The sequence below is a fragment of the Zootoca vivipara genome, chromosome 1 (genome assembly GCF_965207765.1).
Source record: "Zootoca vivipara chromosome 1, rZooViv2.hap1.1, whole genome shotgun sequence".
Classification (NCBI taxonomy): Eukaryota; Metazoa; Chordata; class Lepidosauria; order Squamata; family Lacertidae; genus Zootoca; species Zootoca vivipara.
Genome location: NC_142582.1, coordinates 106,713,225 through 106,738,205, shown reverse-complemented (window position 1 = coordinate 106,738,205; position 24,981 = coordinate 106,713,225). Strand labels below are relative to the sequence as shown.

The 24,981-nt window shown below is 46.2% G+C and overlaps 1 protein-coding gene across 3 annotated transcripts in view; it reads right to left on the bottom strand.

The window, feature by feature from the left end:
- Positions 1-24,981, bottom strand: part of ADCK1 (aarF domain containing kinase 1) — a 99,506-nt gene that overhangs the window by 52,401 nt on the left and 22,124 nt on the right. For all 3 annotated transcript variants that reach the window (XM_035107923.3, XM_035107919.3, XM_035107924.3), the window contains exon 4: positions 3,658-3,861. In XM_035107923.3, the coding sequence (XP_034963814.1) occupies positions 3,658-3,861 (204 nt within the window). The remainder of the gene's footprint in view (positions 1-3,657; positions 3,862-24,981) is intronic.

Below are 24,981 nucleotides of genomic sequence, written 5' to 3'. Positions count from 1 at the left end.
TGGGGCAGATTGTGTTCTGTGTGTGTGTGTGTGTGTGTGTGTGTGTGTGTGTGTGTGTGTGTGCTTCTTAGGCGAAATTGCATACCAAAATGTGTATACTAGGATAAATTTGCACTAACATGCTGATAAATGATGTGGAAATCTGGAGAACCAAACTTAAAATGGGGGGCGGGGAGAGAAACTGAGCGAAATAAAAAATGGCAGATCTCCCCATCCCTACTTTGCTCTCTGCAGCACACTTAGAACCAACACCTTCCATTGTCAATGGGTGCTTCCAGATGTGGAAATTTTGCAGCACCCAGTCACTGCTATTCAGTGTTAAGCTGGAAGGAGAATAGCAGCCCTGCTTACAGACTTCTGGAATCCAAATAATATATCAGAAAGTGTTAAATATTTCCTTCTCCCCTCACTACACTGCTAATTATTATTGCTTCCTCTCCCTCACTGCAGGGAGGGATGGGATAAAACTGGTATAAATGTTATTTTCTCTGGAAAGGGAAGGGTTAAGGTGATCATGTTAATTCCTAGAGTTGGGCCACAGAGAAGGAAAATCATAAAGACCATAACTGGGGGGGGGGACCTACTGAATAGCTCACAAAGGAACATCTACTTCTGAGATTGTGTAGCATTGGTGTTTATTTTTTTATGGGTGGGGAGCTGGATCACCTGAGGTGGGTGGGAGGCATGAAACAGAAGCTGAACAGGGAAAACATAGACATTTTTGTTCATTGCATGACATCATGCAGATGCCCATTAAAAGGTGAGTGAACACCTTGTGGCTATTTCACAACAAGGGCACTACCGGTATGTAGAGGCAGCCATGGTCTTGTTTCCTGACCTATAGGGTGATGACCAAGGGCTGGAGGAGACACTCTAACAGCACAAAGCAGATATCAGGTTCCAGGTACCAAAGGAAGGATCTGCAAGACCCAAAAGATCGCCCGCAAAAGACGGGTGTTGCTTTGACAATGGCCTGAGCAAAACTGGCACATCTATGGAGTGACCAAGCCTTAGCTACTAGGCAGCAAGTTTTAAAGGGACCCACTCTAGCAAAACAGGGCTCAGCAGCTCAGTGGGTAACATGTCTCATCAATGAACTCTGGCCCACAAACATTCATATGATAATAAGGTATAAGGCCTTCCGTGATTTGCTGGTTTGGATCAATACTGTCTCAGACATTTTTACTGCAATGTAGCCTGCCAAATTGTCTTCTATCTCCTGTCTGATATCATCTAACCAACTGTCTCTCACTGCCCCATCTATGCCTCTGTATCTGACCCGACCCATTTAACTGTTCTGTACCCACTTTAGACAAACTCCTTAGCTCATGAACACTGCTCAGCCCCACTGCTACATTGGTTCTGCAGCTGCCGAGTTTGCTGGCAATCAGATGAATATTGTAGATTTAACTGACCCCCATTATTCTTGTCCAGTGAATGGGCTCCTGACGGGTGTTTCCATTTTTGTTCTACTTATGCCACTCATATCTGTTCTGTAGCCCAGGCTCCACAATTCACACATGGCCCGTTTTTCGCTAACTGGGCGTTCTCAATAAGGTAGAAGACATGCATACACTCTGAAACTCTGTGCAGCAAATATTGTCTGTCTCCAGTTGCTAAGAACAGCAGACTCCCACACCTGCATCTTACAAGCTACACTCCCAAGAGCTATCCCTGTATCAGATGTTAAAACAAAGCTGGTTAACCTATGGGCTCTCCAGATTTTGTTGGGCTCCATCTCCCATCAGTCCTAGCTAGTCGTCTTCTTCTTCTCCTCTTCTTTGGCGATCACTTGTAGCCGAGTAAGATTGTCTTCCATAAACACGGTTTTAACAGATTCAGGTGGATAGCCGTGTTGATAATAACAAGATGAAATAATAAATAACAAGATGAAAGATGAAAAAATCTTTTTAAATAATTTCATTGGCACCTTAAAGATCAACTAAATACAAGCTTTCAAGGTATGAGCTTTCGTGTGTAATACACACTTCGTCAGATACTCTGAAACAGAGGTCGCTTGATAGAATCATAGAGTTGGAAGAGACCACAAGGGCCATCCAGTCCAACCCCCTGCCGAGCAGGAAACACCATCAAAGCATTCTTGACATATGCCTGTCAAGCCTCTGCTTAAAGACCTCCAAAGAAGGAGACTCCACCACACTCCTTGGTAGCAAATTCCACTGCCAAACAGCTCTTACTGTCAGGAAGTTCTTACAGTACAGCTTCAACCTTATAACTGTTGGTGACTGTTATGGCAGTTGGTTCCACAGGGAAGGGCAAAGGATTTTTAAAGGGATAGATGACCAAAATTAGCTTTAGTATGTATAATGGGACATGAATCCAATATCTCTATTCAGACCAGGTCTCTCCATAGTTTTTAGTTTGGTAATGAGTTGTAATTCAGCAACTTCTCTTTCAAGAGTATTTCTAAAATTCTTTTGAACAAGACAGCCACTGCCAGAGGAAGAGGGGGGCAGAGGGAGAGCACCGCCCCCAGCACCACGATCCTGGTGGGGTGCCATCGTGGCTTTCCCCCTCCCCCCGGTCGTGCTGGGCGCCACACCCCCAGGACACGCGCCGCAGAGCTCAGGCGATGCTGGATTTCGGCACCAGTGTCAGCCCTTGTGGAAAGATAACTGCCCAAGTAGGAGAAGTGATCAACATTTTCCAATGTTACACCATTGAGTTGGATTTGTGCTGCTGCAGAGGGGTTATTTTGTACTTGTTGGTGCAGCGCTTTGGTTTTTTGGATGTTGAGCGATAGGCCAAGCTTGGCCTATGGTCAGGGATGGTTAGGTGTTCAGCAACACCTAAAGAATCACAGATTAGCCACCTCTGTGTTATAAAGTGTGCTGCACGTTTACAGCAATGGCAGGTATAACTCACTGCTAGCAATGGTGCACTCAATAACCAACAGAGGTCTGTGACAATCACATTATGCTGCACATAGTACACAGCAATCTCAACAGTAACAGCTGTGAGAGCTAGGGGAAAGAATCTGCATTTTCGCAGTGACAAAATACTCCAGTTTCGGCACTGCAAAAATGTGATATTTCTGCAACAGAAGCACTATGTTGAGAAAACAATGCCTGTATCCTTAGCAACAAGTGGATGTGCATTTATTACCAGAAAGCAGCAACAAACCACTGTTTAGTGCTTTCAGTTCACTGAACTATCCGAAATTAGACAAATTCATAGACGGCAAGGCTATCAATTGCTACTAGTCATGATGGCTATCTCCCCAATCAGAGGAATTTTGCCTCTGAATACAAGTTGCTGGGAATTGCGAGTGGCTGCTGCACGCTTGATCAGCTAGCAGGTTTTCCAAAGGCATCTGGTTACACACTTCCTTTTGTGCCATGTTTCTAGGTGCAAGTCCGGGCTTTCCATATCAGCATCCAAGCAGGTCTTTTTTTGTCCTGGCACTTTCCTCAGGGAAACCCGCGTTTTACCGCTGAAATGCAGCAAGCAGCAAAACTGCTCAGGCACGCACTTGGAAAGACCAGACCTCTGCCTCAAAAAGCATTGAGCAGTGTGGATGAGCCCTGTGAGATGCTGGACTAGACGGGCCATTGGCCTGATTCAGCAGGGCTATACTTATGTTCTTATTGCTCATGCTTGGTGGACAAGTCAACACATGCCTATTGTCACACATACCCCTTTGCCCAGGTCCTCCAAGATCACTTGCTCGATCTCCTGCCTGCTGCTCTGAGGGGCTTGGCTGTGCAGCACTTTGAGTGTGCGAGTGTATTCCTCAGGCAAGAGATAGTCGAGAGCCCCCAGGTGCTGCCCCACTTTGATGAAGGTGCCCCGGTTGGCACAGCACAGGTCTCGGAGACGTTCTGCAGAGCGCAGATGCACCTGCAGAGGGGGAGAGAGAGGGAGGGGGGTTGAAAGACTCAGAAACATCCAAAACTTTGACTGAATCCCTTTCTCCAAACCCTATGCTACCCATTTCCGTATCTTCTCTTCCCGGGCTGCCAATTGTGAAGCCATTTTGCTTGTTCTGGGTGTGTGTTACCATAAGGCTCCCTGTGTTTATCATTAGGACAGGAAGCATCTTTGGAAAAAACAGACACTGTTTTCTCCGAGATGCCCCTACAATTGCAGACCAGGGCTAGATGTGGGCCAGTACCTACAAGTGTACGCAGACTGCAGGCATTAGAAGTTCTACATGAGCACATCTAGTCTCCTCAATAAGCACCATGCAGTGTTTTAAGGTAGGGTGGGGAATCTCAGGTCCAGGGTCTGAATGCAGCTCTCTGGGCCTATCTATCCCTTGAGACTTCCCCAGGCCACACACCCTCCCCTCTCAGTGGCCTTGCTTCAACCCCGCCCTGCCTTACTGGAATATGTCCTTGAACCCTGATGGGGGACAGAGAGGGCTTGTGGGTGGGTGTAGAAACAAGTCTACTGTACAAATGAAAAAGAATGGACTTGGGATAGTTCACTCAGTAGAACATGAAACTCTTAATCTCAGGGTCGTGGGTTCGAGCCCCATGTTGGGCAAAAGATTCCTGCATTGCAGGGGGTGGGCTAGAAGACCCTCGTGGTCCCTTCCAACTCTACAATTCTATGATGCCCGTATTTGCTCCACCTACTTTTGACTCTGACTCCATCCACCAATGTCATGTGGTCCCCAGAAGGGCATGTGGACCTCAGGTTGAAGAAAGTTGTGTACCCCTACCCCTACACAAACATGCATGCAAGATATTTGGATTCCAGTCCCTTGAAAGCCTGGTGCTCACCACTTCCTTACACTGGGCGGCTGAAAGCAGAAGCTGCCATTCCGCCTGCCTCTGCAAACCCCCTTGCAGAGGTTGGGCAACGGTGTGCAAAAAGGCATCTTTCAGCTCTAGACTCAAAATACTCCTGCAAGGAGCAGGAAGCTTCTGCCATGAAAATGTGTGGTCATGAGTACAGTAGTTATATGCAGCGTGCCTTAGAAAAGGGGACATTTTTTACATTGCTCCCTTGATGTGGTTGTTTATTCACCTCCCCTTGGAGTGGCAGAGATGTCAAGAGAGAAAGAAAGCTTGGAATGAATTGGAAATGAAAGGGTGCAGACAGGGCGGGGGGAGAGAAGAGAGGGGGGAAAGAGAGGGATGGAGCCAGAGCAGCTGGGCAGTTTGTCACAGTACAGGGAGTTCAGCCCATTACAGGGAAACAGCTTTTATGCAGCTTGGATAATTGTCCTCGACACTGTCTCCAACAGAGGAGAAAGCGGGGGGGGGCAGCAGGGAGGGGCTATCTATAGCTGTCCAGAATTAACTTGCATTTCAGAGAAAGGAAGGGCAGGCTGGGCACACTTGAGGGGGGGAAAATGCCACTTCAACCCAGATATTGCTCGTGGTGAGAGAGCAGCAGCAGCAGCAGCAGCAACAAAAATTTCAGGAACTGTACAGAGTGTCAGGGCTACTGGGAACAGCTACCCACACTCCACACACAAAGCAAACACACAATTAGGCCTGCATGGGAGCGCACCAGATTGAGCCAAGGGAGCAAAAAAGACATCTGACCCCAATGTTGATTCACCTCCTAAAATGTAAGCTCAAAATCTTTTTTAACTGCCAGTTTAACTGCCCGATTGCCTTGCAGCCAAAGTGTCACTGCAAAGAAGCATAGTTCTACCATATGGCAATTCTGCCTCAATCCAGAGACGAGGAAGTTCATGCGAGCAAGTCCCACTGGGATTCCTGTGGATTTATAACACTGGTCACCAACATGGAAATAGGTACTGAAAAAGCATTTTCCCTCCTTTAAATGTTCGGGTTGAATAACAGGCCACAGAACAGATGGCAGCCATGTCAACAAAAGACATTGTAAGGCCAGGTACTCCAGCCAAACAAGGAGAAGAAGATTTTGAACGCCATTTGCAGTTTATTGTGTGTACTTGACGTGGTAATTAACAATCCCTGGCCATGGCGCTGCAAAATACAATTCAAGCTACTAGCTTTTTTCCAACCTGTCCAGCAAGTACCAGTAATGCAATAAATAACTTGAGGGAAAAAGTTTTTTCTTGCCATTTCCAAAGCATTTACTGAACAGATATTTAATGCTACTTAACAAAACAAACATCCTGCACATTATTCACTGATTGCATTATGTACTCTACTATCATCATCATCATCATCATGACTGAATTAAAGAGAGACTAAAGGTCAAGCTCAACAAGATGCCATTCACACAATTATCTATTGCATGCATGGCTTTTAAAACAGTAAAGAGTGGTCACAGCAGAGGCCCCAATCCAGACTGAAACCCTGGCCAGGGGGGTGAGGATGGAAGAGCTCTAACCTTTCTGCCCCTCATGGTGGTCCCAATTCAAATCAAGGCCTGCTTCACCTCTTCTTTTCAAAGGAGGGAATTTATATTATGTACAGTGGAGAGCAAAGGTTTAAAAAACCCTTATTGACTATCACCCCTACCAGATTTCCAAATGGACCACCATACCTCTCTCTTTTTTAAGGCACTAATGTAATTTCTAATTGTGTGTATGGCATATTGTCTACTTCAAACCTTTGGCTGCATTCTAACTAGATTTTCCTTGCACAACCTATGCATTGGTGTACTGTAGTCCTAAACTGGAAATTGTATTTCAAGAGTGATGTAAGTTAAGGAATCCTCAATGAATCTTCTAAGAAAAGCATGATAAAGGTGGCAATTGGCATAGGAATTTTTAGCTGTTTTCGACTGCACCAACTCTGCTGATCCTACTGATTCCCAGCCTGTAGGTTATACTAGGAACATTCAGCAATGAGATTAACACAGTTCTATCCTATGTAGCATGCAAGTGTCCGGCGCACTGAAATAACATTCAAACAATTCATTCTGAAAATGCCCTGGAAGTTGCTCCTATTGCTCAAGTTACTTCTAGCTTCTGTAATGAATCATATTAACGAAAAGGCAGAAAAAACCAGCCATGCCTTGTTTAGAGAAACCAATATGAAGGGATGATAGCCTTGAAATATATGAAAGGATGGGATAAAGAAGATCAACTGTTCACTCCAGCAACTTAAAAAATATAATAGAGTTTAAGCTGCAAGAGCACAGAACTGCCTAGGGTAAATTGACCAATTAAAATGTAACAAATCATCAGATTGGGATGGATCTGAAACAACACAATCTAAAACGCCAAGGGACTCATGACTCTCTGGCAGTAGAGTTATAACACCATCAAGGGCAGCTCACAGTCTAATAATAATAATAATAATAATAATAATAATTTTTTATTTATACCCTGCCCATCTGGCTGGGTGTCCCCCCCAGCTACTCCGGGCGGCTCCCAACAGAATATTAAAAACCTGATAAAACATCAAACATTAAAAGCTTCCCTAAACAGGGCTGCCTTCAGATGTCTTCCAAAAGTCAGGTAGTTGTTTATTTCCTTGACATCTGATGGGAGGGCGTTCCACAGGGCGGGCGCCACTACCCAGAAGGCCCTCAGAGCTGGACGTCAGTCTCTGGGCTGAATGATGGGGGTGGAGATGCTCCTTCAGGTATACTGGGCCGAAGCAATTTAGGGCTTTAAAGGTCAGCACCAACACTTTGAATTGTGCTCAGAAATGTACTGGGAGCCAATGTAGGTCTTTCAGGACCAGTGTTATATGGTCTCGGCGGCCACTCCCAGTCGCCAGTCTATTGAACGCTGTATTTCTGTCCACAAAGTCACACTGTAAGTTGATGGTTCATCTGTTGTTGAATCTACTGTAGGTCTCCTGACCCTAAACTGTTTTATGCTTTACTTTGGTTTCCCTTCCCCCCCCCCTTTTATCCATTAGCCACAGAACCATCCCAGGGCTCTCAGTTACTTCAGCAGCAAATAAACAAGCCAAAACAATAATTAATGACAAAGCTATAAATCACCTCACTGAATATGATACGTGACAAACCAGCATGGCTTTTGCCAAAGGAGAGGGGGAAACCATTTCCTCTCCAATTTATTAGTTTGTGAACATTCTAACAAAGAACAGGGACAGTGAGAAAAGAGAAGATTTTTTAAGCAGAATATTTTCAAGTGAACGTTGGTAAAATCCCCTACACACAGTTAGAAAACAATCAATGCATGAGATACAAAAATATGGCCAATGATCAGACTCTGGCTAAACTTTTCCAGTACAGTGGAACCTCAGTTGTCGAACATAATCTGTTCCGGAAGACCATTCGACTTCTGAAACATTTGACAAACCAGGTGTGAAGGGAGAATCTTAATTTCAATGGTTGAAATCAAAAAACACGCAGTGGAAGCCGTTCAACTTCCAAGGCGTGTTCGAAAACTTAAGCATTTACTTCCAAGTTTTTGGCATTTGGGTTCTGAAACGTTCATCAACAGAGACGTTCGAGAACCAAGGTTCCACTGTACTTGACTTCCAAGTTGAATTCCACTCAAATGCCCAATAGTTATTACTAGAACTGGAGTGAACTGAGATGTCATCAGCATGACGAGAAAGAAATGGAAAGAACTCTGCTCATCACCCCAAGGGTGATAAATCGCATGATCAATCATATCACGCAGTGCACACACACCATTTGAATGGCAATGCCCATCAACTTTGGGGTGGCCCCAGCTCCATCAAATATTTTATTGGGGGGCGGAGACCCCTCAGCCCCTAGAGGTTGGCTCCAATGCCCTACACACTAAAAAGGGCCAGAACTGAGGTCTGAAGAGGAAGGAGGTGCCATTACTCCTTCCATGTATAGACTGGGCAGGGCCCAAAATGCCCGAATTGATTCCTGATGCTGTAAAACAGAGGAGTTGAGGTGGGCTGCCCGGGCTTGGGGACCGATTGGATTTCTGAGCTGGATGAGCAATAGAGGATTAATGGGATTTCATTGTGCCAGCTCGGCATGTAGGCATGGCCAGGTTCACCTTAACAATGTCACACCCAGCCATCTGCCAATGCACAAGATTCAGATTCAGCTCAGAAAGCAGATGTGGAACTTCTAGGGGGTAACAAGATTTCTGAAGCCATATTGCAGTTTATTCTGGCACTGTGAGTCATTATGAAAGGCACCAGATAGCACCAATGATATAATGCCAGTTGCTTTATTAAAACTGGAGTGACACTGAGAAATGAGAAGCCTACACTAGTGTCAAAACCCAACATATTGGAAAACATTTGTCATGCCCTGACTGACACAATATAGCGGCAAAATAAAATAAGTAGTGATGATTGAACTATTGTTACTATTAATTGTCTGATATAGCTTTGTTTTCATTTAAAAAACAATTATTTTGCAAACATAACCCTGTTTATTCTTGAATCAAACCTGTAGGCCTTTTACTTTCCCATGTTACTTGTGAGGGTGAGAGACAGTGTCCAGGTCTGTCCCTGTTAAGATCTATGAGGGAGGCCCTGCAACATTCTGATATATGCTATGCTGTGACAGGAGAGCCTTCTCATTGGTGACATCTCAATTATGAAGTTCCCTCCTCTCTGAGATATGACTGCTATCACAAGAAATACCATCAGTGTCGTCACCTAAATTGATGGTATATTTGCAGTCACATCTAGCTATCCTCCCTCGAGGAAAAGCAATAGAAAGCAGGCCAGGCATAAAGGTTAACACAGGAAGAGATACTGAAACAAGCTGGGCTATTTTATTTAGAAAAACAGGAGGAACCATACAGCACTCATACAAGTATAGTCGGACCTCAGAAACTGAATGGAATCCATTCCGGAAGTCCGTTCGACTTCCAAAACATTTGGAAACCAAGGCACAGCTTCCAATTGGCTGCAGGAAGCTTCACAAACCGCAACACTCACTTTTGGGTTTGTGGCATTCGGGAGCCGAAACATTCGAGTCGCAAGGCATTCAACTTCCGAGGTACGATTGTATTTGAACCAGAGTCCCTCATGTCCAAAGCCAGCCCTGCACTTCACTAGATCTCCAACCGCATTTAGCCCACGGGATTTTCTTGACTTTCACTGTTAATACAAGTTGACCTTTTCATTGAATGAAATCCACAAAAGCCAATTTCATTGTAAGCATTTCTGCACAGAGCACTGCGAACCTGCCTGAGTCACCGTGCCCTGGCAAATCTTTTTCTGTGAAGGGTGGGGTAGAAATCAATCAGTCAAAATCAGTCAATCAATCAAATAGTAGCAGAGATACCCCAAGCATGCTTAGAAGGATGCAGAGATGTGGTTTATAAGAATAGCAGATGTGTCTGTAGTTAGTCTCTTCTTAAAAGGGATATGCAACCAACCCCAGCTCCCCTGGGGAAAAAATATGTTTGCCACATTCAAACTTGATGTGTTTAACTTACAAGTTGTGGCAAGATGTGTCAGTCTTGGGCGTTTGCCAGCCCCACTTTAAACTAGCTCTAAATTCAACATATGATGTTGCCTTATGCCAGGGATGAGGAATCTGTGGCCCTCCAGCTGTTGCTAGGACTCCCAGGGATGATTTGAGTTATAGTTCTTTTAGTGTGGTAGCTCCCACTCTTTGGAACTCCCTCCCTATTGATATAAGGCACATGCCTTCACTTTGTTCTTTTTCAGTGCCTGCTAAAAACATTTATGTTGAGATAAACCCACCCAGATAAGTAGAATGTCTACATGTGTTTTGATCTCTTTGTAACTTACTGCTGATATTCACCATTTTTTGGATGTTTTAAATAGCTGTTTTTAACTGAGATTGCTGGTAATTTTATTGTTTTATTCCTCTTGTAAACCGTTTCAATTTTATTTTTTTTACAATCAAGTGGTATATCAAATAAACTACATCATCATCATCATCTTTTATTAGTATGTCACCTTTCCACAGTTAAAACAATGTTCAAGGCAGCTTACAATATGAAAATCTATATATAAAAAAATGTAAAAATCGTGAAATCCCGTTTGCCACTTTTCTCCGTAACCGCTTGAACGACCGTCCTGAAATTTTGGCACAACGATCCAGGCCACTCCTAGAGCGTTGTTGTGGGCAAAAATCCCTCAAATCGCACACCTGCCCAGGTACAGACCTGCTTTTCCACCAAGTCAAAAAGCGCCCTCAAGTGGAATTCCTCCCACAGTACACCCCCTCCCTTCCTGAGAAATGTAAGCCACACCCACAAACCGAATGACATCATCATCAACCAAGCAACTGAAACACACCAAGGCAGCCATTTTATCTAGGCCTTTGTTTTAGGCCCCTGACAGGCTGCCAGGCCTCCACTAGGCCCGGGGAGGGGGATAACCCACAGCAACGCACTTGGGGGCACGGCAAGGGGTTTTACTTTACCATTTAGCACCACTACCTCCCAAAAAAACCCCACCAAAGAACCAACATTGCCAAGTGGAGGTTGGGGCCTGCCTGGGGGGGAGGGTTGCCACAGACCGCAGCACGGCCTTCGATTTATGTAGGCCCCTGCACGGCAAGGGGTTTTACTTTACCATTTAGCAACACTACCCCCACCCAAAAAAAACCCCACCAAAGAACCAACATTGCCAAGTGGAGGTCGGGGCCTGCCTGGGGGGGGGGGGGTGCCACAGACCGCAGCACGGCCTTCAATTTATGTAGGCCCCTGCACGGCAAGGGGTTTTACTTTACCATTTAGCAACACTACCCCCACCCAAAAAAAACCCCACCAAAAAACCAACATTGCCAAGTGGAGGTCGGGGCCTGCCTGGAGGGGGGGGTTGCCACAGACCGCAGCACGGCCTTCGATTTATGTAGGCCCCTGCACAGCAAGGGGTTTTACTTTACCATTTAGCAACAATACCCCCACCCAAAAAAAAACCCACCAAAGAAGCAACATTGCCAAGGGGAGGTCGGGGCCTGCCTGAGGGGGGGGGTTGCCACAGACCGCAGCACGGCCTTTGATTTATGTAGGCCCCTACACTGCAAGGGGTTTTTACTTTATAATTTAGCACCAATACTCCAAAAAAATCCACAAGACAAAAATAAATATGACTTATTTTATGGGTATGTCTTATTTTAGGAGAAACAACTGATTGTAAGCCTCTGTGTCTTTTTTTTTTAAAAAAAAAAAACATTCACTTTCTCTCCCCAGTTTAAGTCCTCAGATATTTGCAGTGCACCCCCCCCCACCCCATTTACAATTCCCTACCTTCCCCTTACCACTTCCTGGGGTTTTTTATGGAACTGAACAACTCAGGTGCTTCAGAACGCACCTTCTGTTGCCAGGCCCTTGCAGGGCCAGACAGAGGCCCGGCCCAGGTAGATAAGATAATGTGTCCCTGTTTTTAACCCTTTTGTTACTTTTTTCATTTTACTGATTGTGAATATGCTGACCGAGGCCCGCTTTGGATTCGTAGTTCCGCGCCAAGTGGCCCATATGATCCCCCTCCTTCTGTCTGGGCCTGTCTGTTGCTACAGGGCTGTGGGGCTTCGCTATTTGACCCCCCCTCCCCAGGTTGGGATTCTTTAAGTAGTTCTCTGGGTTCCAGGGCACATCATCACCCCCGATCCTTAATCTAAACATATAGAAATGTTCATGATGCGTGCGCAGGGGCCAATGTATGGAGATACTGGGGGGAGGGGACAACAGAGGGCTCAGACAAAAGTAAATACTGGGAAATGGAACCCAAAAACTGACAGCTCCTTCTCCAAGGATGGGGGCCAATGTATGAAGATACCAGGGGTAGGGGCCAACACTCCCCAGAAACAACAGAGGGTTCAGACAAAAGTGCATGCTGGGAAATAAAACCCAGAACCTAACAGTTCCTTTTCGAGGGTGGGGGCCACGGTATGGAGATACAGGGGGAGGGGCCAACACTCCCCAGGGACAACAGAGGGAAGGGTATCCTACCAAAACACAGGGATGAGCCGGGGTGGAGGGAGGAGGAGCAGGATACGTCATGGACATAGCTGCCAAGTTTTCCCTTTTCTCACGAGGAAGCCTATTCAGCATAAGGGAAAATCCCTTTAAAAAAGGGATAACTTGGCAGCTATGGTCATGGATCGTGACAGGGTGGGGGGGGATCACAGGAAAGAACTACAGCAACGCGTGGCCGGGTCAGCTAGTATTTACATAGTTACAAACATAGCAAAGTAGTCACAAAAATAAATGAAACGCAACAAAAATTACATAACCAAACTGAACAATTCCCACATAAAAATAAAGATTCAAAAAAATAATATCAATAACAGCAAAAACTCCCGACAAAACTTTCCCCCAAATACCCCAGTCTTTGGGGGCAGTGGCGGCAGCAGCAGCAGTTCTTATGATGCCTGTGAGGCCCCACCCTGGGCCAGGTGGAGAGGGCCTTTAGGCTCCCAGCAGGTCAGACTACAGCATAAGCCAGGGGTCCTCAAACTTTTTCAGTGGGGGGGCCGGTCCACTGTCCCTCAGACCTTGTGGGGGGCCAGACTATATTGGGGGGGGTGAACAGTAGCGGAGGGACTATGAGCGGCGCACGAAAGGGCTCCAGAGAGGGGCTGGCAGCAACAAAGCCCAGCCCTTTTCCTCCTCTAGGCAGGGCAGAGAGAAGCCAGGAGGAGGGAGGGAGGAGGCAGCGCCAGCGGTGGCACCGTGTGAGGGAGAGGGAAAGAACGCACATGCTGGCGATCCACGCAGCGATTCCCGGACCGCCCACAGGCAGGATTTAGAAGGCAATTGGGCCTGATCCGGCCCTCGGGCCTTAGTTTGCCGACCCATGGCATAATCCTATCCATTTCTACTCAGAAGTAAGTCTCATCAAGTTCAAGGGGGCTTACTTCCAGGTCCATGTGAATAGTACTGCAGCCTTAGTGGTATGGGAACACTGAGAAAAGTCTAAGCACCCTCTCCTCACAAAGCAGGGCTACTGTACTTCCTCCCTCTAGTCAACTAACACTCTGCTACGGCTTTTTCCAACCTGGTACTCACCAAATTCTCTTAAACCACTTACCGTATCCAGGCAGCAGCAGCAGCAGCTGCAGCCCCCCCCCCCCACAGCCAAACAGCCCTTAGCCTGCATGACTGGCTGATGTCACAGTTCATCTCAGATGACCGCAAGGGCTGGCAGAATTGCCCGCCAAAATTTAAATTCAACATGGCCCTAGTAGGGGAGTTGCTTTAGCGATGGACGTGGCAGGGACTTTCTTCTGTCATGTCCGTTGCCAGGACATAAATTGCCTGCGCTGCGACCTACCTGGTCAGTCGTCCCACCTGGTATACTGTGGCTCTGCCTGGAGGTAAGTGGGCAGTGCACTTATATGGCCTTAAAGGTAAAGGGACCTCTGACCATTAGGTCCAGTCATGACCGACTCTGGGGCTGTGGTGCTCATTCATCTCGCTTTACTGGCCAAGGGAGTCGGCGTACAGCTTCCAGGTCATGTGGCCAGCATGACAAAGCCACTTCTGGCAAACCAGAGCAGCACACGGAAACGCCGTTTACCTTTCCGCTGTAGCGGTACCTATTTATCTACTTGCACTTTGACATGCTTTCGAACTGGACTTGCAATGGGATTATTCCATTTTCAGGGCCAGGGAGAAATTTGCCTGCAGACAAATGGGGTTTTTGCCTTCCTCATAGCAACTGTCACAACTTTGGCAGGAAAAGGCATTGGGTTGGATTCTTCAGTCAAATGCTAGGGGGTGAGTCCATGCCCCATCCCCAGATTCTGGATCAAAATTCAGGGTAGCCCAGTAGGGCTCTGTCCAAAAGCTTATGGGCCATAGAACACCCCAAATGGCAATCTGGTATGATCACCCTATGACGTGATCTGCATCATGTGGGGATCCATAATCCCAGGATCAACCCTGACAGAATTCAAGTAGGTAGCCGTGTTGGTCTGCCGTAGTCAACATAAATTAAAACAATTATTTAAAAAGATAGTTTAAAAGACTCTTTTTAAAAACCTAAAAACTCCCTTAAAAGAACCAAGTCTTCAAAACAGTTATATGATCTAAAAAAAGTATTTAAAAGAATCCTTCCAAAAGAATTTAAAAATTATAATGTAGCACCTTAGAGACCAACAGAGTAGTTTTATGTATAAGCTTTTGTGTGCATGCACATGGAATTATCAGCCAACAGTGGGGTTGACTGATTCAGGATATATACCCAATGCCTATGCCAAAACCGACTTACATCTGTAATCATTAATTACTGTAATTACTGCTGTTTTATATATTGTTGTTTTAGAAACACCATTGTACCCTCTCTGGAGACAAAATTGAATTAGGGTAGGCTATACAAATTTTAATTAAAATAAAATGATGGCACCCATTCGCAGGGTTTCATTTTTCCTTTCCTTTCTCACAATCAGCAAAATACTTTGAGCTGACTTCAGCTGTAGGGTTGAAAACAAATAAAAAATAATAAAAATAATACATATTAGACTACGACGGCAGCGGTTAATCAATTAATTGGTTATATTAATTGAGTAAAGACTTTAGATTGGTGGGGAAAGGTTTGTTAAAACATGTCCTCATCTCCATATGTGCAGTGATACACACATATACCTGAACAGATGTTGGGATCATTAACCTTAAGAGTCATGCCTGAATGTGCAGTTTATTACATAGATATGGGCAGTACATGGGCAGTATTAAAATTGGAGTGGCAATTATTTGGTCAAATCAACAAGTGTCTTGGAAAAGGGGGGGAATGGATGTGAGGGCGATCTGGCTGTGACATCTGTCACCCCATTGATCGCCAGGGTTGATTCGGCTAATCTGGCTGGCTAGGCGGATGTCCCCTTCCTCCCTCACCGCTCCATGTGTGTCCCTCCCAAAGCTGCGCGCTCGGTGGAAGAGGACGACCATCCCAGATAGAAGGAGTGTACCGTTCTTCGGTCAAGGGTATACGATAGCTGCGCTCCCCTGCTAAGAACCTCCAAACAAGCTCAAGGTCCATTTGTAGGAGAACGTAGGGTTGTCAAGCTTCCAAGACTCCAGACACATTCAAGTAAGGCGCTGCATGTGGAAGTTTCCCATTCTTTTTTTAAAAAAAAAAAGGGGGAAAGGGGGGAATGAAGTGGGGCAGGATTCTTTCTGCTCTACAGCGCTCAGCAACACCCCCACTCGATCCAGGGGAGTTGGGGAACACTACATGAAAGGTGTAGTGCTGTTTTTCTAGAAAAAGAGGTGCTGAAACTCACCATGAATGCCTCCCTTGTTCTTTTATAATGGCAATGGTGCCCAACTGAGAGGTGCCGGAACAGAGTTTCGGTGAGTTGTGGCTGGAAAAAAAAAGCCCTGGGTGTAGGAGGGAAAGTCAGCAAAAACTGCTCCCCCTCCTCTTCCATCTAGATCTAAAGCCCTTCTGAAACTGCCAGGGCACCAACAGAATTCCATTTTCTTTGAGTCAAAGTTCTGGAACAACAACCACAATGGCAGGGGAATTGCACTTCCATGGCGACTGTTGCCCTCAATTCAACAAACAGATTATGCTTTAATAGAAAGCAGTCACCAACAAGGCACTGGCAAGCTCCAGAATGCCCACCGGTACTTCCTATGGCACTTGCAAAAGTTCTCAGTAAATAACCTTCTGCATCCACTGGCAGTAATCTTTGAAAATTCCTGGAGAACAGGCGAAGTTCCAGCAGACTGGAGGAGGGCAAATGTTGTCCCTATTTTCAAAAAGGAGAAAAGAGAGGACCCAAACAATTACCGCCCAGTCAGCCTGACATCAATACCAGGAAAGATTCTAGAGTAGATCATTAAGCAAACGGTCTGTGAGCACCTAGAAAGGAACTCTGTGATCACTAAAAGTCAGCATGGCTTTCTGAAAAATAGGGACACAGGTGGCGCTGTGGGTTAAACCACAGAGCCTAGGGCTTGCTGATCAGAAGGTCGGCGGTTTGAATCCCTGCGACAGGGTGAGCTCCCATTGCTCGGTCCCAGCTCCTGCCAACCTAGCAGTTCGAAAGCATGTCAAAGTGCAAGTAGATAAATAGGGACCGCCACAGCGGGAAGGTAAACGGTGTTTCCAAGTGCTGCTCTGGTTCGCCAGAAGCGGCTTTGTCATGCTGGCCACATGACCTGGAAGCTGTACGCTGGCTCCCTCGGCCAATAATGTGAGATGAGCACGCAACCCCAGGGTCGGTCACGACTGGACCTAACGGTCAGGGGTCCCTTTACCTTTATTCCAGCATAATATTGTTACAGTAGTATAAGGTTTGAGAACACTTTTTGGGGGGGTTAACATGTGCATAGCTGCCAAGTACCCCGTTTTCCCTGGGAAACCCCCGTATTTTCTTACCATTTCCCGCAGGTGTCCCGAATGGCAAAATACCCCATATTCCCGCAGATTACGGAGCTCCTGCTGGCGGCCATGTTCTTCTGGTGCTGTGCCGGCACCGGAAGTCGCTTCTATGCACTTCCGGACATGCGTAGAAGCGACTTCTGATGCCGCTGTGCCCATTTCCAAAATGTCCGCAGCGCCAGAAGGCGCTTCTAGGCATGTCCGGAAGTGCATAGAAGCGACTTCTGGTGCCGCGGCGCTGCTGATCCCGGATTTTTCAATCCAGAACTTTGCACCTATTAACATGTGGTTCTGCCCTCAGAACTAAGTAGTACAATATGGCTGTGGCTGGTTAAAGCTGCAATGTGGGCCTATATAGATACATTGTGGGCCTATATATCTGTGTTACATTGGACTTTGAAAAGATTATGGCAAATTCCAGGTGGAGTCAAACACACTAGGTGAGCTGGCAGCCCAGTGGCAGATGGAATTCAGATCAGTAAAGATGTTTCTTTATAACACAGCAGCCGCTGGAGCAGCAACAGGTTGCTTGGGTGCATTAAAACAAAAGGACAGAAATGAAATCGTAGAATAGATTACGAGGACAATGACACTGAAAAATGAGACTGTGCCACCTGTGACAGAGTCAAAATAATAGAAAGCATTAGTCAAGCCCAAGAAATCACATGATTGACATACAAATCGTAACTTTTGTGGTGCAAGAAAAAAGGCAAGGTGTATGTTGGATTGGGTTGCTTTTGTTTGCCTTCTGGTTTCTGGGCTCTGGGGATTTACTGGGCTTGAGTTGCCTTAAGCCAGGGGTCCCCAGACTTACCGCACGGTGGGCCGGAGGGCAGGGGAGTGCGCGCGCGGCGGGCCGGAGGGCGGGGGAGTGCGCGCCTGTGCGCATGCGCATGCGCACACGGTCGGGGGAAAATCGCCGAAAATCGCTTGTGCGCATGCGTATGGGCCTCCCCCGACCCGGAAGTGCATCGGAAATGACCTCTTCTGGGTCGGGAGAGGCCCATACGCATGCGCACAAAGGATTTTCGGCGATTTTTTGCCGATTTTGAAGATCCGCGCCGCGCGCTGTAAGAGCGGGCGGCGGCAGCGGGCGGCAGGGGGTCGTCGCGGGCCGGATTGGGAGGCCAATTGGGCCGCATCTGGCCCGGGGGCCGTAGTTTGGGGACCCCTGCCTTAAGCTTTCCCCCACAAATTGTATTTTTAAAGATAAATGTTTGGTTTAAAAGAAGTAAATTACATCACTGAAGGAGCCACTGCTTTTTAAGGGATGTGTGGTTGTGGTTGTGCACACAAGTATGCACACAAAATAAAACCCGAAAAAGTCAAATAAGTTTACACCTTTTTGCCCCATAAGCTAAGGCTGCCATACATCCGGGATTTCCCGGACATATCTGGGATCTGTCCATCGGAAATAGCGTCCGGACAGAATTTACGAAAATCAGTAAAATTGTCCGGGAAAACCCAGGCATATGGCAACTCATGACGGAAGTGTTGAATTTTTGGTAAATTTCCTTAAAAATAGCCAAAAAAAACAAAACACCCCACCTTCATTGTTCAAAGTTTTTCGACTCAGCAACCCTACTATAAGCACCTCTGGCATGGCACTGAAGTTGGCACTTATGTGTTGGCAGAGCACATCTTTGAGCCTGTGGGATAACTCAGTTGGTAGAACACGAAACTCTTAATTTCAGGGTCATGGATTCAAGTACCCCATTAGTCCAAAAGATTCCTGAATTGCAGGGGGTTGGACTAGATGACCATGGTACCTTCCAACTCTACAATTCTATGATTCTATGAAGCACAATGTAATTGTGATTATATGGGTTGGCTAACCTTCTCAAGGAGTATAAATACAAAGGCTTCTGTCTCAAAATAGGAGATGGGGCTATACATTTCTGCACTACTGGTCTAAGATTGTGCAAGAATCTTGTGCCTAGTGTCATATGAGCTTCAAGTTTATATTGGCTTTACACCAATTTAACTGTAATGGCTTCCCTCAAATGATCTTGGGAACTGTAGTTTGGCAAGGACACTGCAGATTCTGTCAGAAATCCCTAGATCCCCAAATAATGTACAGCCACAGTTCTCTGTGGAAAGGTACCGTGTTTCTCATATTATAAGACATGTCTTATATTTATTTTTTCTTCAAAAAACACACCATGGCTTATTTTCAAGGGATGTCTTATTTTTATTACGGTACATGGGTAGTGCAGTAGCTCCCCCTGCTATCGCATTTTGCGTGTCCTGTTGCGAGTGTGTGTCCTCTCGCTCCCACACCGGGCAGTGAGCTGGGGAGCGGAGGTGGTTTTGCTGAGTTGATTGAGTCAGGCAGGCAGGCAAGGGAGTCTATTTCGGATTGCCTGAGGAAAGGTTTGCTGCTCTCCCCCCCCCATGCCTGCGCCTCAGCCGGGCGCGCATCCTCAGCCCGCTTTGCGCGGCGGCGACAAAATGCACGTCAGCATGCAACCCCTCAGATTCCTTCCGCCCCTCCCTCGCCGCCAACCGACCCCCATCCCATTTCCCCGCCTGAGGTAAAAAGTCCATACCGTAGTTAGAGCCGGTGACTGGCTACCCAGCTATCGTATGTGAAGGCCGAGGGAGGAGGAGGGGTGGGTGGGAAACCTCTCCTGGCCATTTCCACACCTCCCTCGTTCATTCGCACGCCTGCCTGTCTGCGAGCGGGGCTTGGCGCGGCGCGCGCAAAGGCTGCATCCGGGTCCCGGGGCTTCGCGCGGCACGCGCAAAGGCTGCATCCGGGTCCCGGGGCTTCGCGCAGTGCGCGCAAAGGCTACAGCCGGGTCCCGGGGCTTCGCGCGGCGCGCGCAAAGGCTACAGCCGGGTCCCGGGGCTTCGCGCGGCGCGTGCAAAGCCTGCAGCCGGGTCCCAGGGGTTAACGCAGCAGCAGCAGCCGGTTCCGAGCAGCCCCCTTCCTTTTCCTCTTCTTTGCCACAGACCTGCGGTATGGCTTATTTTCGAGGTATGCCTTATATTTTGCCACCTCAGAAAAATCCTGCCATGCCTTATTTTGTAGGGGTGTTTTATAATGTGAGAAACACGGTAATGACTATAAGACAAGTTTCTCTGTAGTATAAATGTGTCCCAAGAATTGCTTTAAATGTGATTTCTTTTTCCTACACAAAATAAGCTCCCCGTAGAAAACCTCATACATCACCATGTCTGTAAAAAAGTGTTCCTATTCATATTGAAAAAACTGTCATGTCTATGGAAGTTACTCCACAGCAAAATACTTGATGGTGACAAAATAAATTTTAGCATTGTCTTCAAACTGCTCATGGATTTTGTTTTGTTTTGGGGGTTTTATATTGAGATTTAGCTTCATGTAGGAAAAAGGTTGCACAGCTAACTCATAGCCGTTTCACTCTAGCAATCCTTTTCTTTGCTCTTAAAGCCAACCTCAGATGGGGGAAATGTAGCAATGGAACTCCTGCAGTGGTCATCCCCCATTCACTTAGAAAGAAGGCCTTTTAAGAGGGACTTCGGGTCACCTTCAGGTGGGGTGTGTGAGAGAGAGAAAAGCCCATCCTGACTCTCCAAAGTCACCACTGCTATTGGAAACCTTTGCACTCCCACAGCCACAGCACCTTAGGCACATGCCTAACCCAAATGGGCCATGATCCGAGCCTGCAGCAATGCTTGCACGAATCCTCCGGCCCCCTTGCCCTGTTCCCTTCCTCCCTTGCTGCTGGAGGTACACACAGCTGGTGCCGATTTCCTGGCTCGCGCTCCATCTTCATTTTGCTCCAAGCTCGGTCATTTGCGCTCTGATTATCTCTCATTACCAACGACCTTGCTGTAATGAGTTTTAATCTGCCTCGTATTAATTAGAAACATTTTCATTAGCCAAGTCGATTTGGGGTAAATAGCTAATAGAAGCGTCTGGGCTGCGATTAGTTATCAATAGGGGTTGTTAAGGGGGAGGAGCGAAATGTGTATGGGGAGCAGCTGTTCCCCATCTACATCCCAATGAAGCAACAATGGAACCCTTCTTACAAGGCCTCTTTAGAAAATCTTGGAAGCCAGGCCTAATTTTTTAAAAAATAAAAATCATACCCAAGAACATAACACACTGGGCAGTTCACCAGCGCAAGACTCGGGGAAACAAATGGGAACTGCTCAAGAGCAAAGCAGGACACCAAGTCATGGCCCACCACTGTGCTCTTGAGCTGCTCCTGCCCATTTCTCAAACACACGGACTGGGTAGAGACAGAGATTGTAGTCCAATTCCAGAGTTACCCAAGCTAAAGGTCACTTCTACATATTCAGGGCACGTGGCTTCCCTCATAGAATCCTGGGAATTATGGTTTACCTCTTCACAGAGATATGATTCCCAGAACCCTTGACAAACCACATTTCCAAGGATTCCTTGGGGAAGTCATGTGACTTCAGCCTACCTAACCTCTCTGCATCTATCAGTGTAGCCCAGTCTTCAGAACAGGGATGACTGGCCTGTGGCTGTCCAGATCATGTTGGGCTTCATCTCCCATCAGCTCCCAGGCAGCATGGCCAAAGTCAAGTATGAAAGGCATTGGAGCCCAGCAACATCTTGGCAGCAACAGGATAGGCACCTCTGCACTAGAACTCTAGATTTCGGCTTAGAGAGTTTGGATTAAATCCTGGTCTTGAACAGTTCCTTTTTCCTATGCAGAGAAACCAGCAAGTAAAACTTCTCATTTATAAAATGCATTTGTTTAGAATTATGGTCTCTGTTGTGTCTCTAAAACTGAATTTGTATAACATCATTTCCCTTCTACTAGGGTCAGGTCAGATATGATGCAGGAGGTTGACAATGCTCTTCCTCTCTTTGTTTTCTCCTGCGGAAGTAACAGCATTTCAAGAGTGTGAGATTTGTTTACAGGTAGGTAGCCGTGTTGGTCTGGATCGAAGTAAAATAAAAAAATTCCTTCAGTAGCACCTTAAAGACCAACTAAGTTTTTATTTTGGTATGAGCTTTCGTGTGCATGCACACTTCTTCAGATAATGTATGTGAGAGACATACATTGCAGAAAGGGCACAGGAGAGAAGACTTGAGCACCCTCTCCCAAAGACACACGTCTCCTGCCATCAAAGTGGCACTGCTAATTAGCAAAACAAAAACTGCAAGAAATCCTAATCATGGATCTCTTCTCTCTACATCACATCTGGCTCAGCCCTCAATCATTCTTGCAATGTGATTGTCTTGTGAACCACATTTTTTTACATAATGGCCACCACATGGGAAGCTGATTGAAAAGCTTCTGAATTAAAAAACCACCACCTTCTAAATCCCACTGCAGCTCACCTGCATTCCAGTCTAGATCCCATCCATACCAAATGTTTCAAGCACATTTAATGAACATGGCTCCCCCACACACACAAAGCATTGTGGGAACTGTAGTTTAAGGGTGCTCAGAGCTCTGTGGTGGGTAAACTACAGTTCCTTGCAGGGAGCCATGTGCTTTAAACATATGATGTAGATGTGACCTAAGTGTTCAGCGTGCAAAGAAAGGAACAAACAGCGCTGCCACTGCCCCCTGTCTGTAGATCCCTGGTGGGAAGAGTGGCCTGTGAAAGCAGAACGCACATATTTTGATGCACCAGGCTCCTGCAAATTCACCAGCAGATACTTCCCAGGTCTTGCCTGCATTGGCAATTGAGAACATTTGTTCTCTCCCTCTCTTTTGAAATATTCTGACCTCTGGCAACCCTGAATCTTCCAAAGCTTAGCCTACCTACCATACTTCAGCTGGCATACCTGGGACTTGCCTTCAAAGCCTATTATCTTTATTGCCGTCCTCCTCTCAGAAAGGCATAAAGGGTGGGAACATTTGACCTCCCCTGTTCTCTAGACAGAGGACCTGTCGTCATGAAACCACCAACTGGTCCAAGCTCAGCTAAAATTAATGGCGCTGAAAGGTTAGAGGACAGAACAGAGGGTCATTTGCACAATCTCTCCAATTAAGGGCAACCCATGAACCAAAATGGTTTTCCAAAAATGGGATGACATTACATCATATTAGGAAGGAATCCAATATTGCTGATTGACGAGTCTAGCAATGAAGTGTCCAAAGGACAGTGTTTGGTTCGCCAACCGCCTCATGGCTGTGGAAACTTTTTATTTGAATGTGTGCGTGCTGCTTTGCCAAATTAAAATGTGAACAAGTGTACATCACAGATGATATGGAAAGGCAGAAGAGCCACAGCAAAACCAGACAACGCATTCAGGCAACTGGATCCTGTGTGATTGTAGCTTTCAGTTCAAGGCAGTTGTGAACAATAAGACATTAGACACAGTTCCCTTTAAATCATGGCCATGAAAACGAGGAATAAGGAACGCGCAAAACCAAGAACACTAGCAAAAGCAATTCCTAAAACTGGGCACCCAACTAAGTCAGGTTTATCACATGCAAGAAAAAATGCAAACTGCAGATTCATTCCACACTTTTCAGTGCATCTCCTCATCACTTTCCTAACTGCAAAAATGTATGTTGCTGTTTTGTTTAAGTGGATTTGTTACGAGGGCGACAGCACACTTTAATCCACTTACTTGTGCATACCTAAATTTCCAGTACGCACAAAATACTGAGGCTGAAGGCGACCTTTTGCTTCTTCAGAGATTTTGCAGAGAACTGCTGGCACAATCCTTTTTCATGAAAACGCATAGAAACAACCTCACCAACTACCTTCACCTCAATGGCTTTTTACTTTCCTTAAGGCGGCTGCTCATTCAGAAACAAACACAACAGACCCTACTTGCGTGCAAATTCAGTCAGTCAGTGGGAGTTGGGCCTCAGTAAAAATCAGGCAAGGAGTTCAAGCTCTGACCCTTCGACAGAAAGCTGAGAACAGCATTGCCCTGATCCTGCTTTGCATTCGTAAGTTCACTAGCTTTAATAAAATACACACACGCAGCGTTAAACAAGACCTACACCGGGGTTGGGGGGGGGGTAACCTGTGGCTCCTCATACATTGTTTGATTACAAAGCCCATCATCCCTTGCTACTGGCGATGCAGGTTCGGGCTGACGGGACTTGAGAGGCCAGCAATATCTGGAGGGTTGCAGGTAGGAAAAAGACATGCAGTCTGGTTCACATTTAAAGGCATGCCAACTTAATTTGCGCTATCGGAAACAATGAGCGAACTGTGAAACACAGAAATCCTTTGAAGTTCATACTTCTCTGAATTTTGCAATGCAACTCTCCAACCATGTAATGTATACCAAAAGGGTGTGTTAAAATGCATATATTATATGAAAGGAAATTACTTTGGAGGGGGGGGAATGTGCACACAGGGCAAAAATGTGTCTAGTAGGAGAAATTCACACTAAAATAAAGGTGAATATTCATGTGGGCTTTTAACAAAATCACAAGTGGCGCCCGCCCTGCGGAACGCCCTTCCATCGGAGGTCAAGGAGATAAAAAAACTACCTGACATTTAGAAAACACCTAAAGACAGCCCTGTTTAGGGAAGTTTTTAATCTGTGATATTTTAATGTATTTTGTTACATGTTGGAAGCCGCCCAGAGTGGCGGGGAAAACCCAGCCAGATGGGCGGGGTATAAATATAATAATAATAATAATAATAATAATAATAATAATAATAATAATAACAACAAGTCAATGTAAGGAACTGACCTTAAGATTGGGAAAAAAATGAAAAACTGAGAAAAACTGTAACTGACAAATCGCTAGGCGCAGGTTAGCCGCCCCTGTCCTACTCCCCTCCATGTTTTAAACTCCATTTTCTACTGATCAATCCCTCCAGCTGCCTGATCATTTTATGTTGCTCTCCTTTGAATGTCCTCAGATTTGTCAGTATTTTGGTGGCATTTAATATGCTA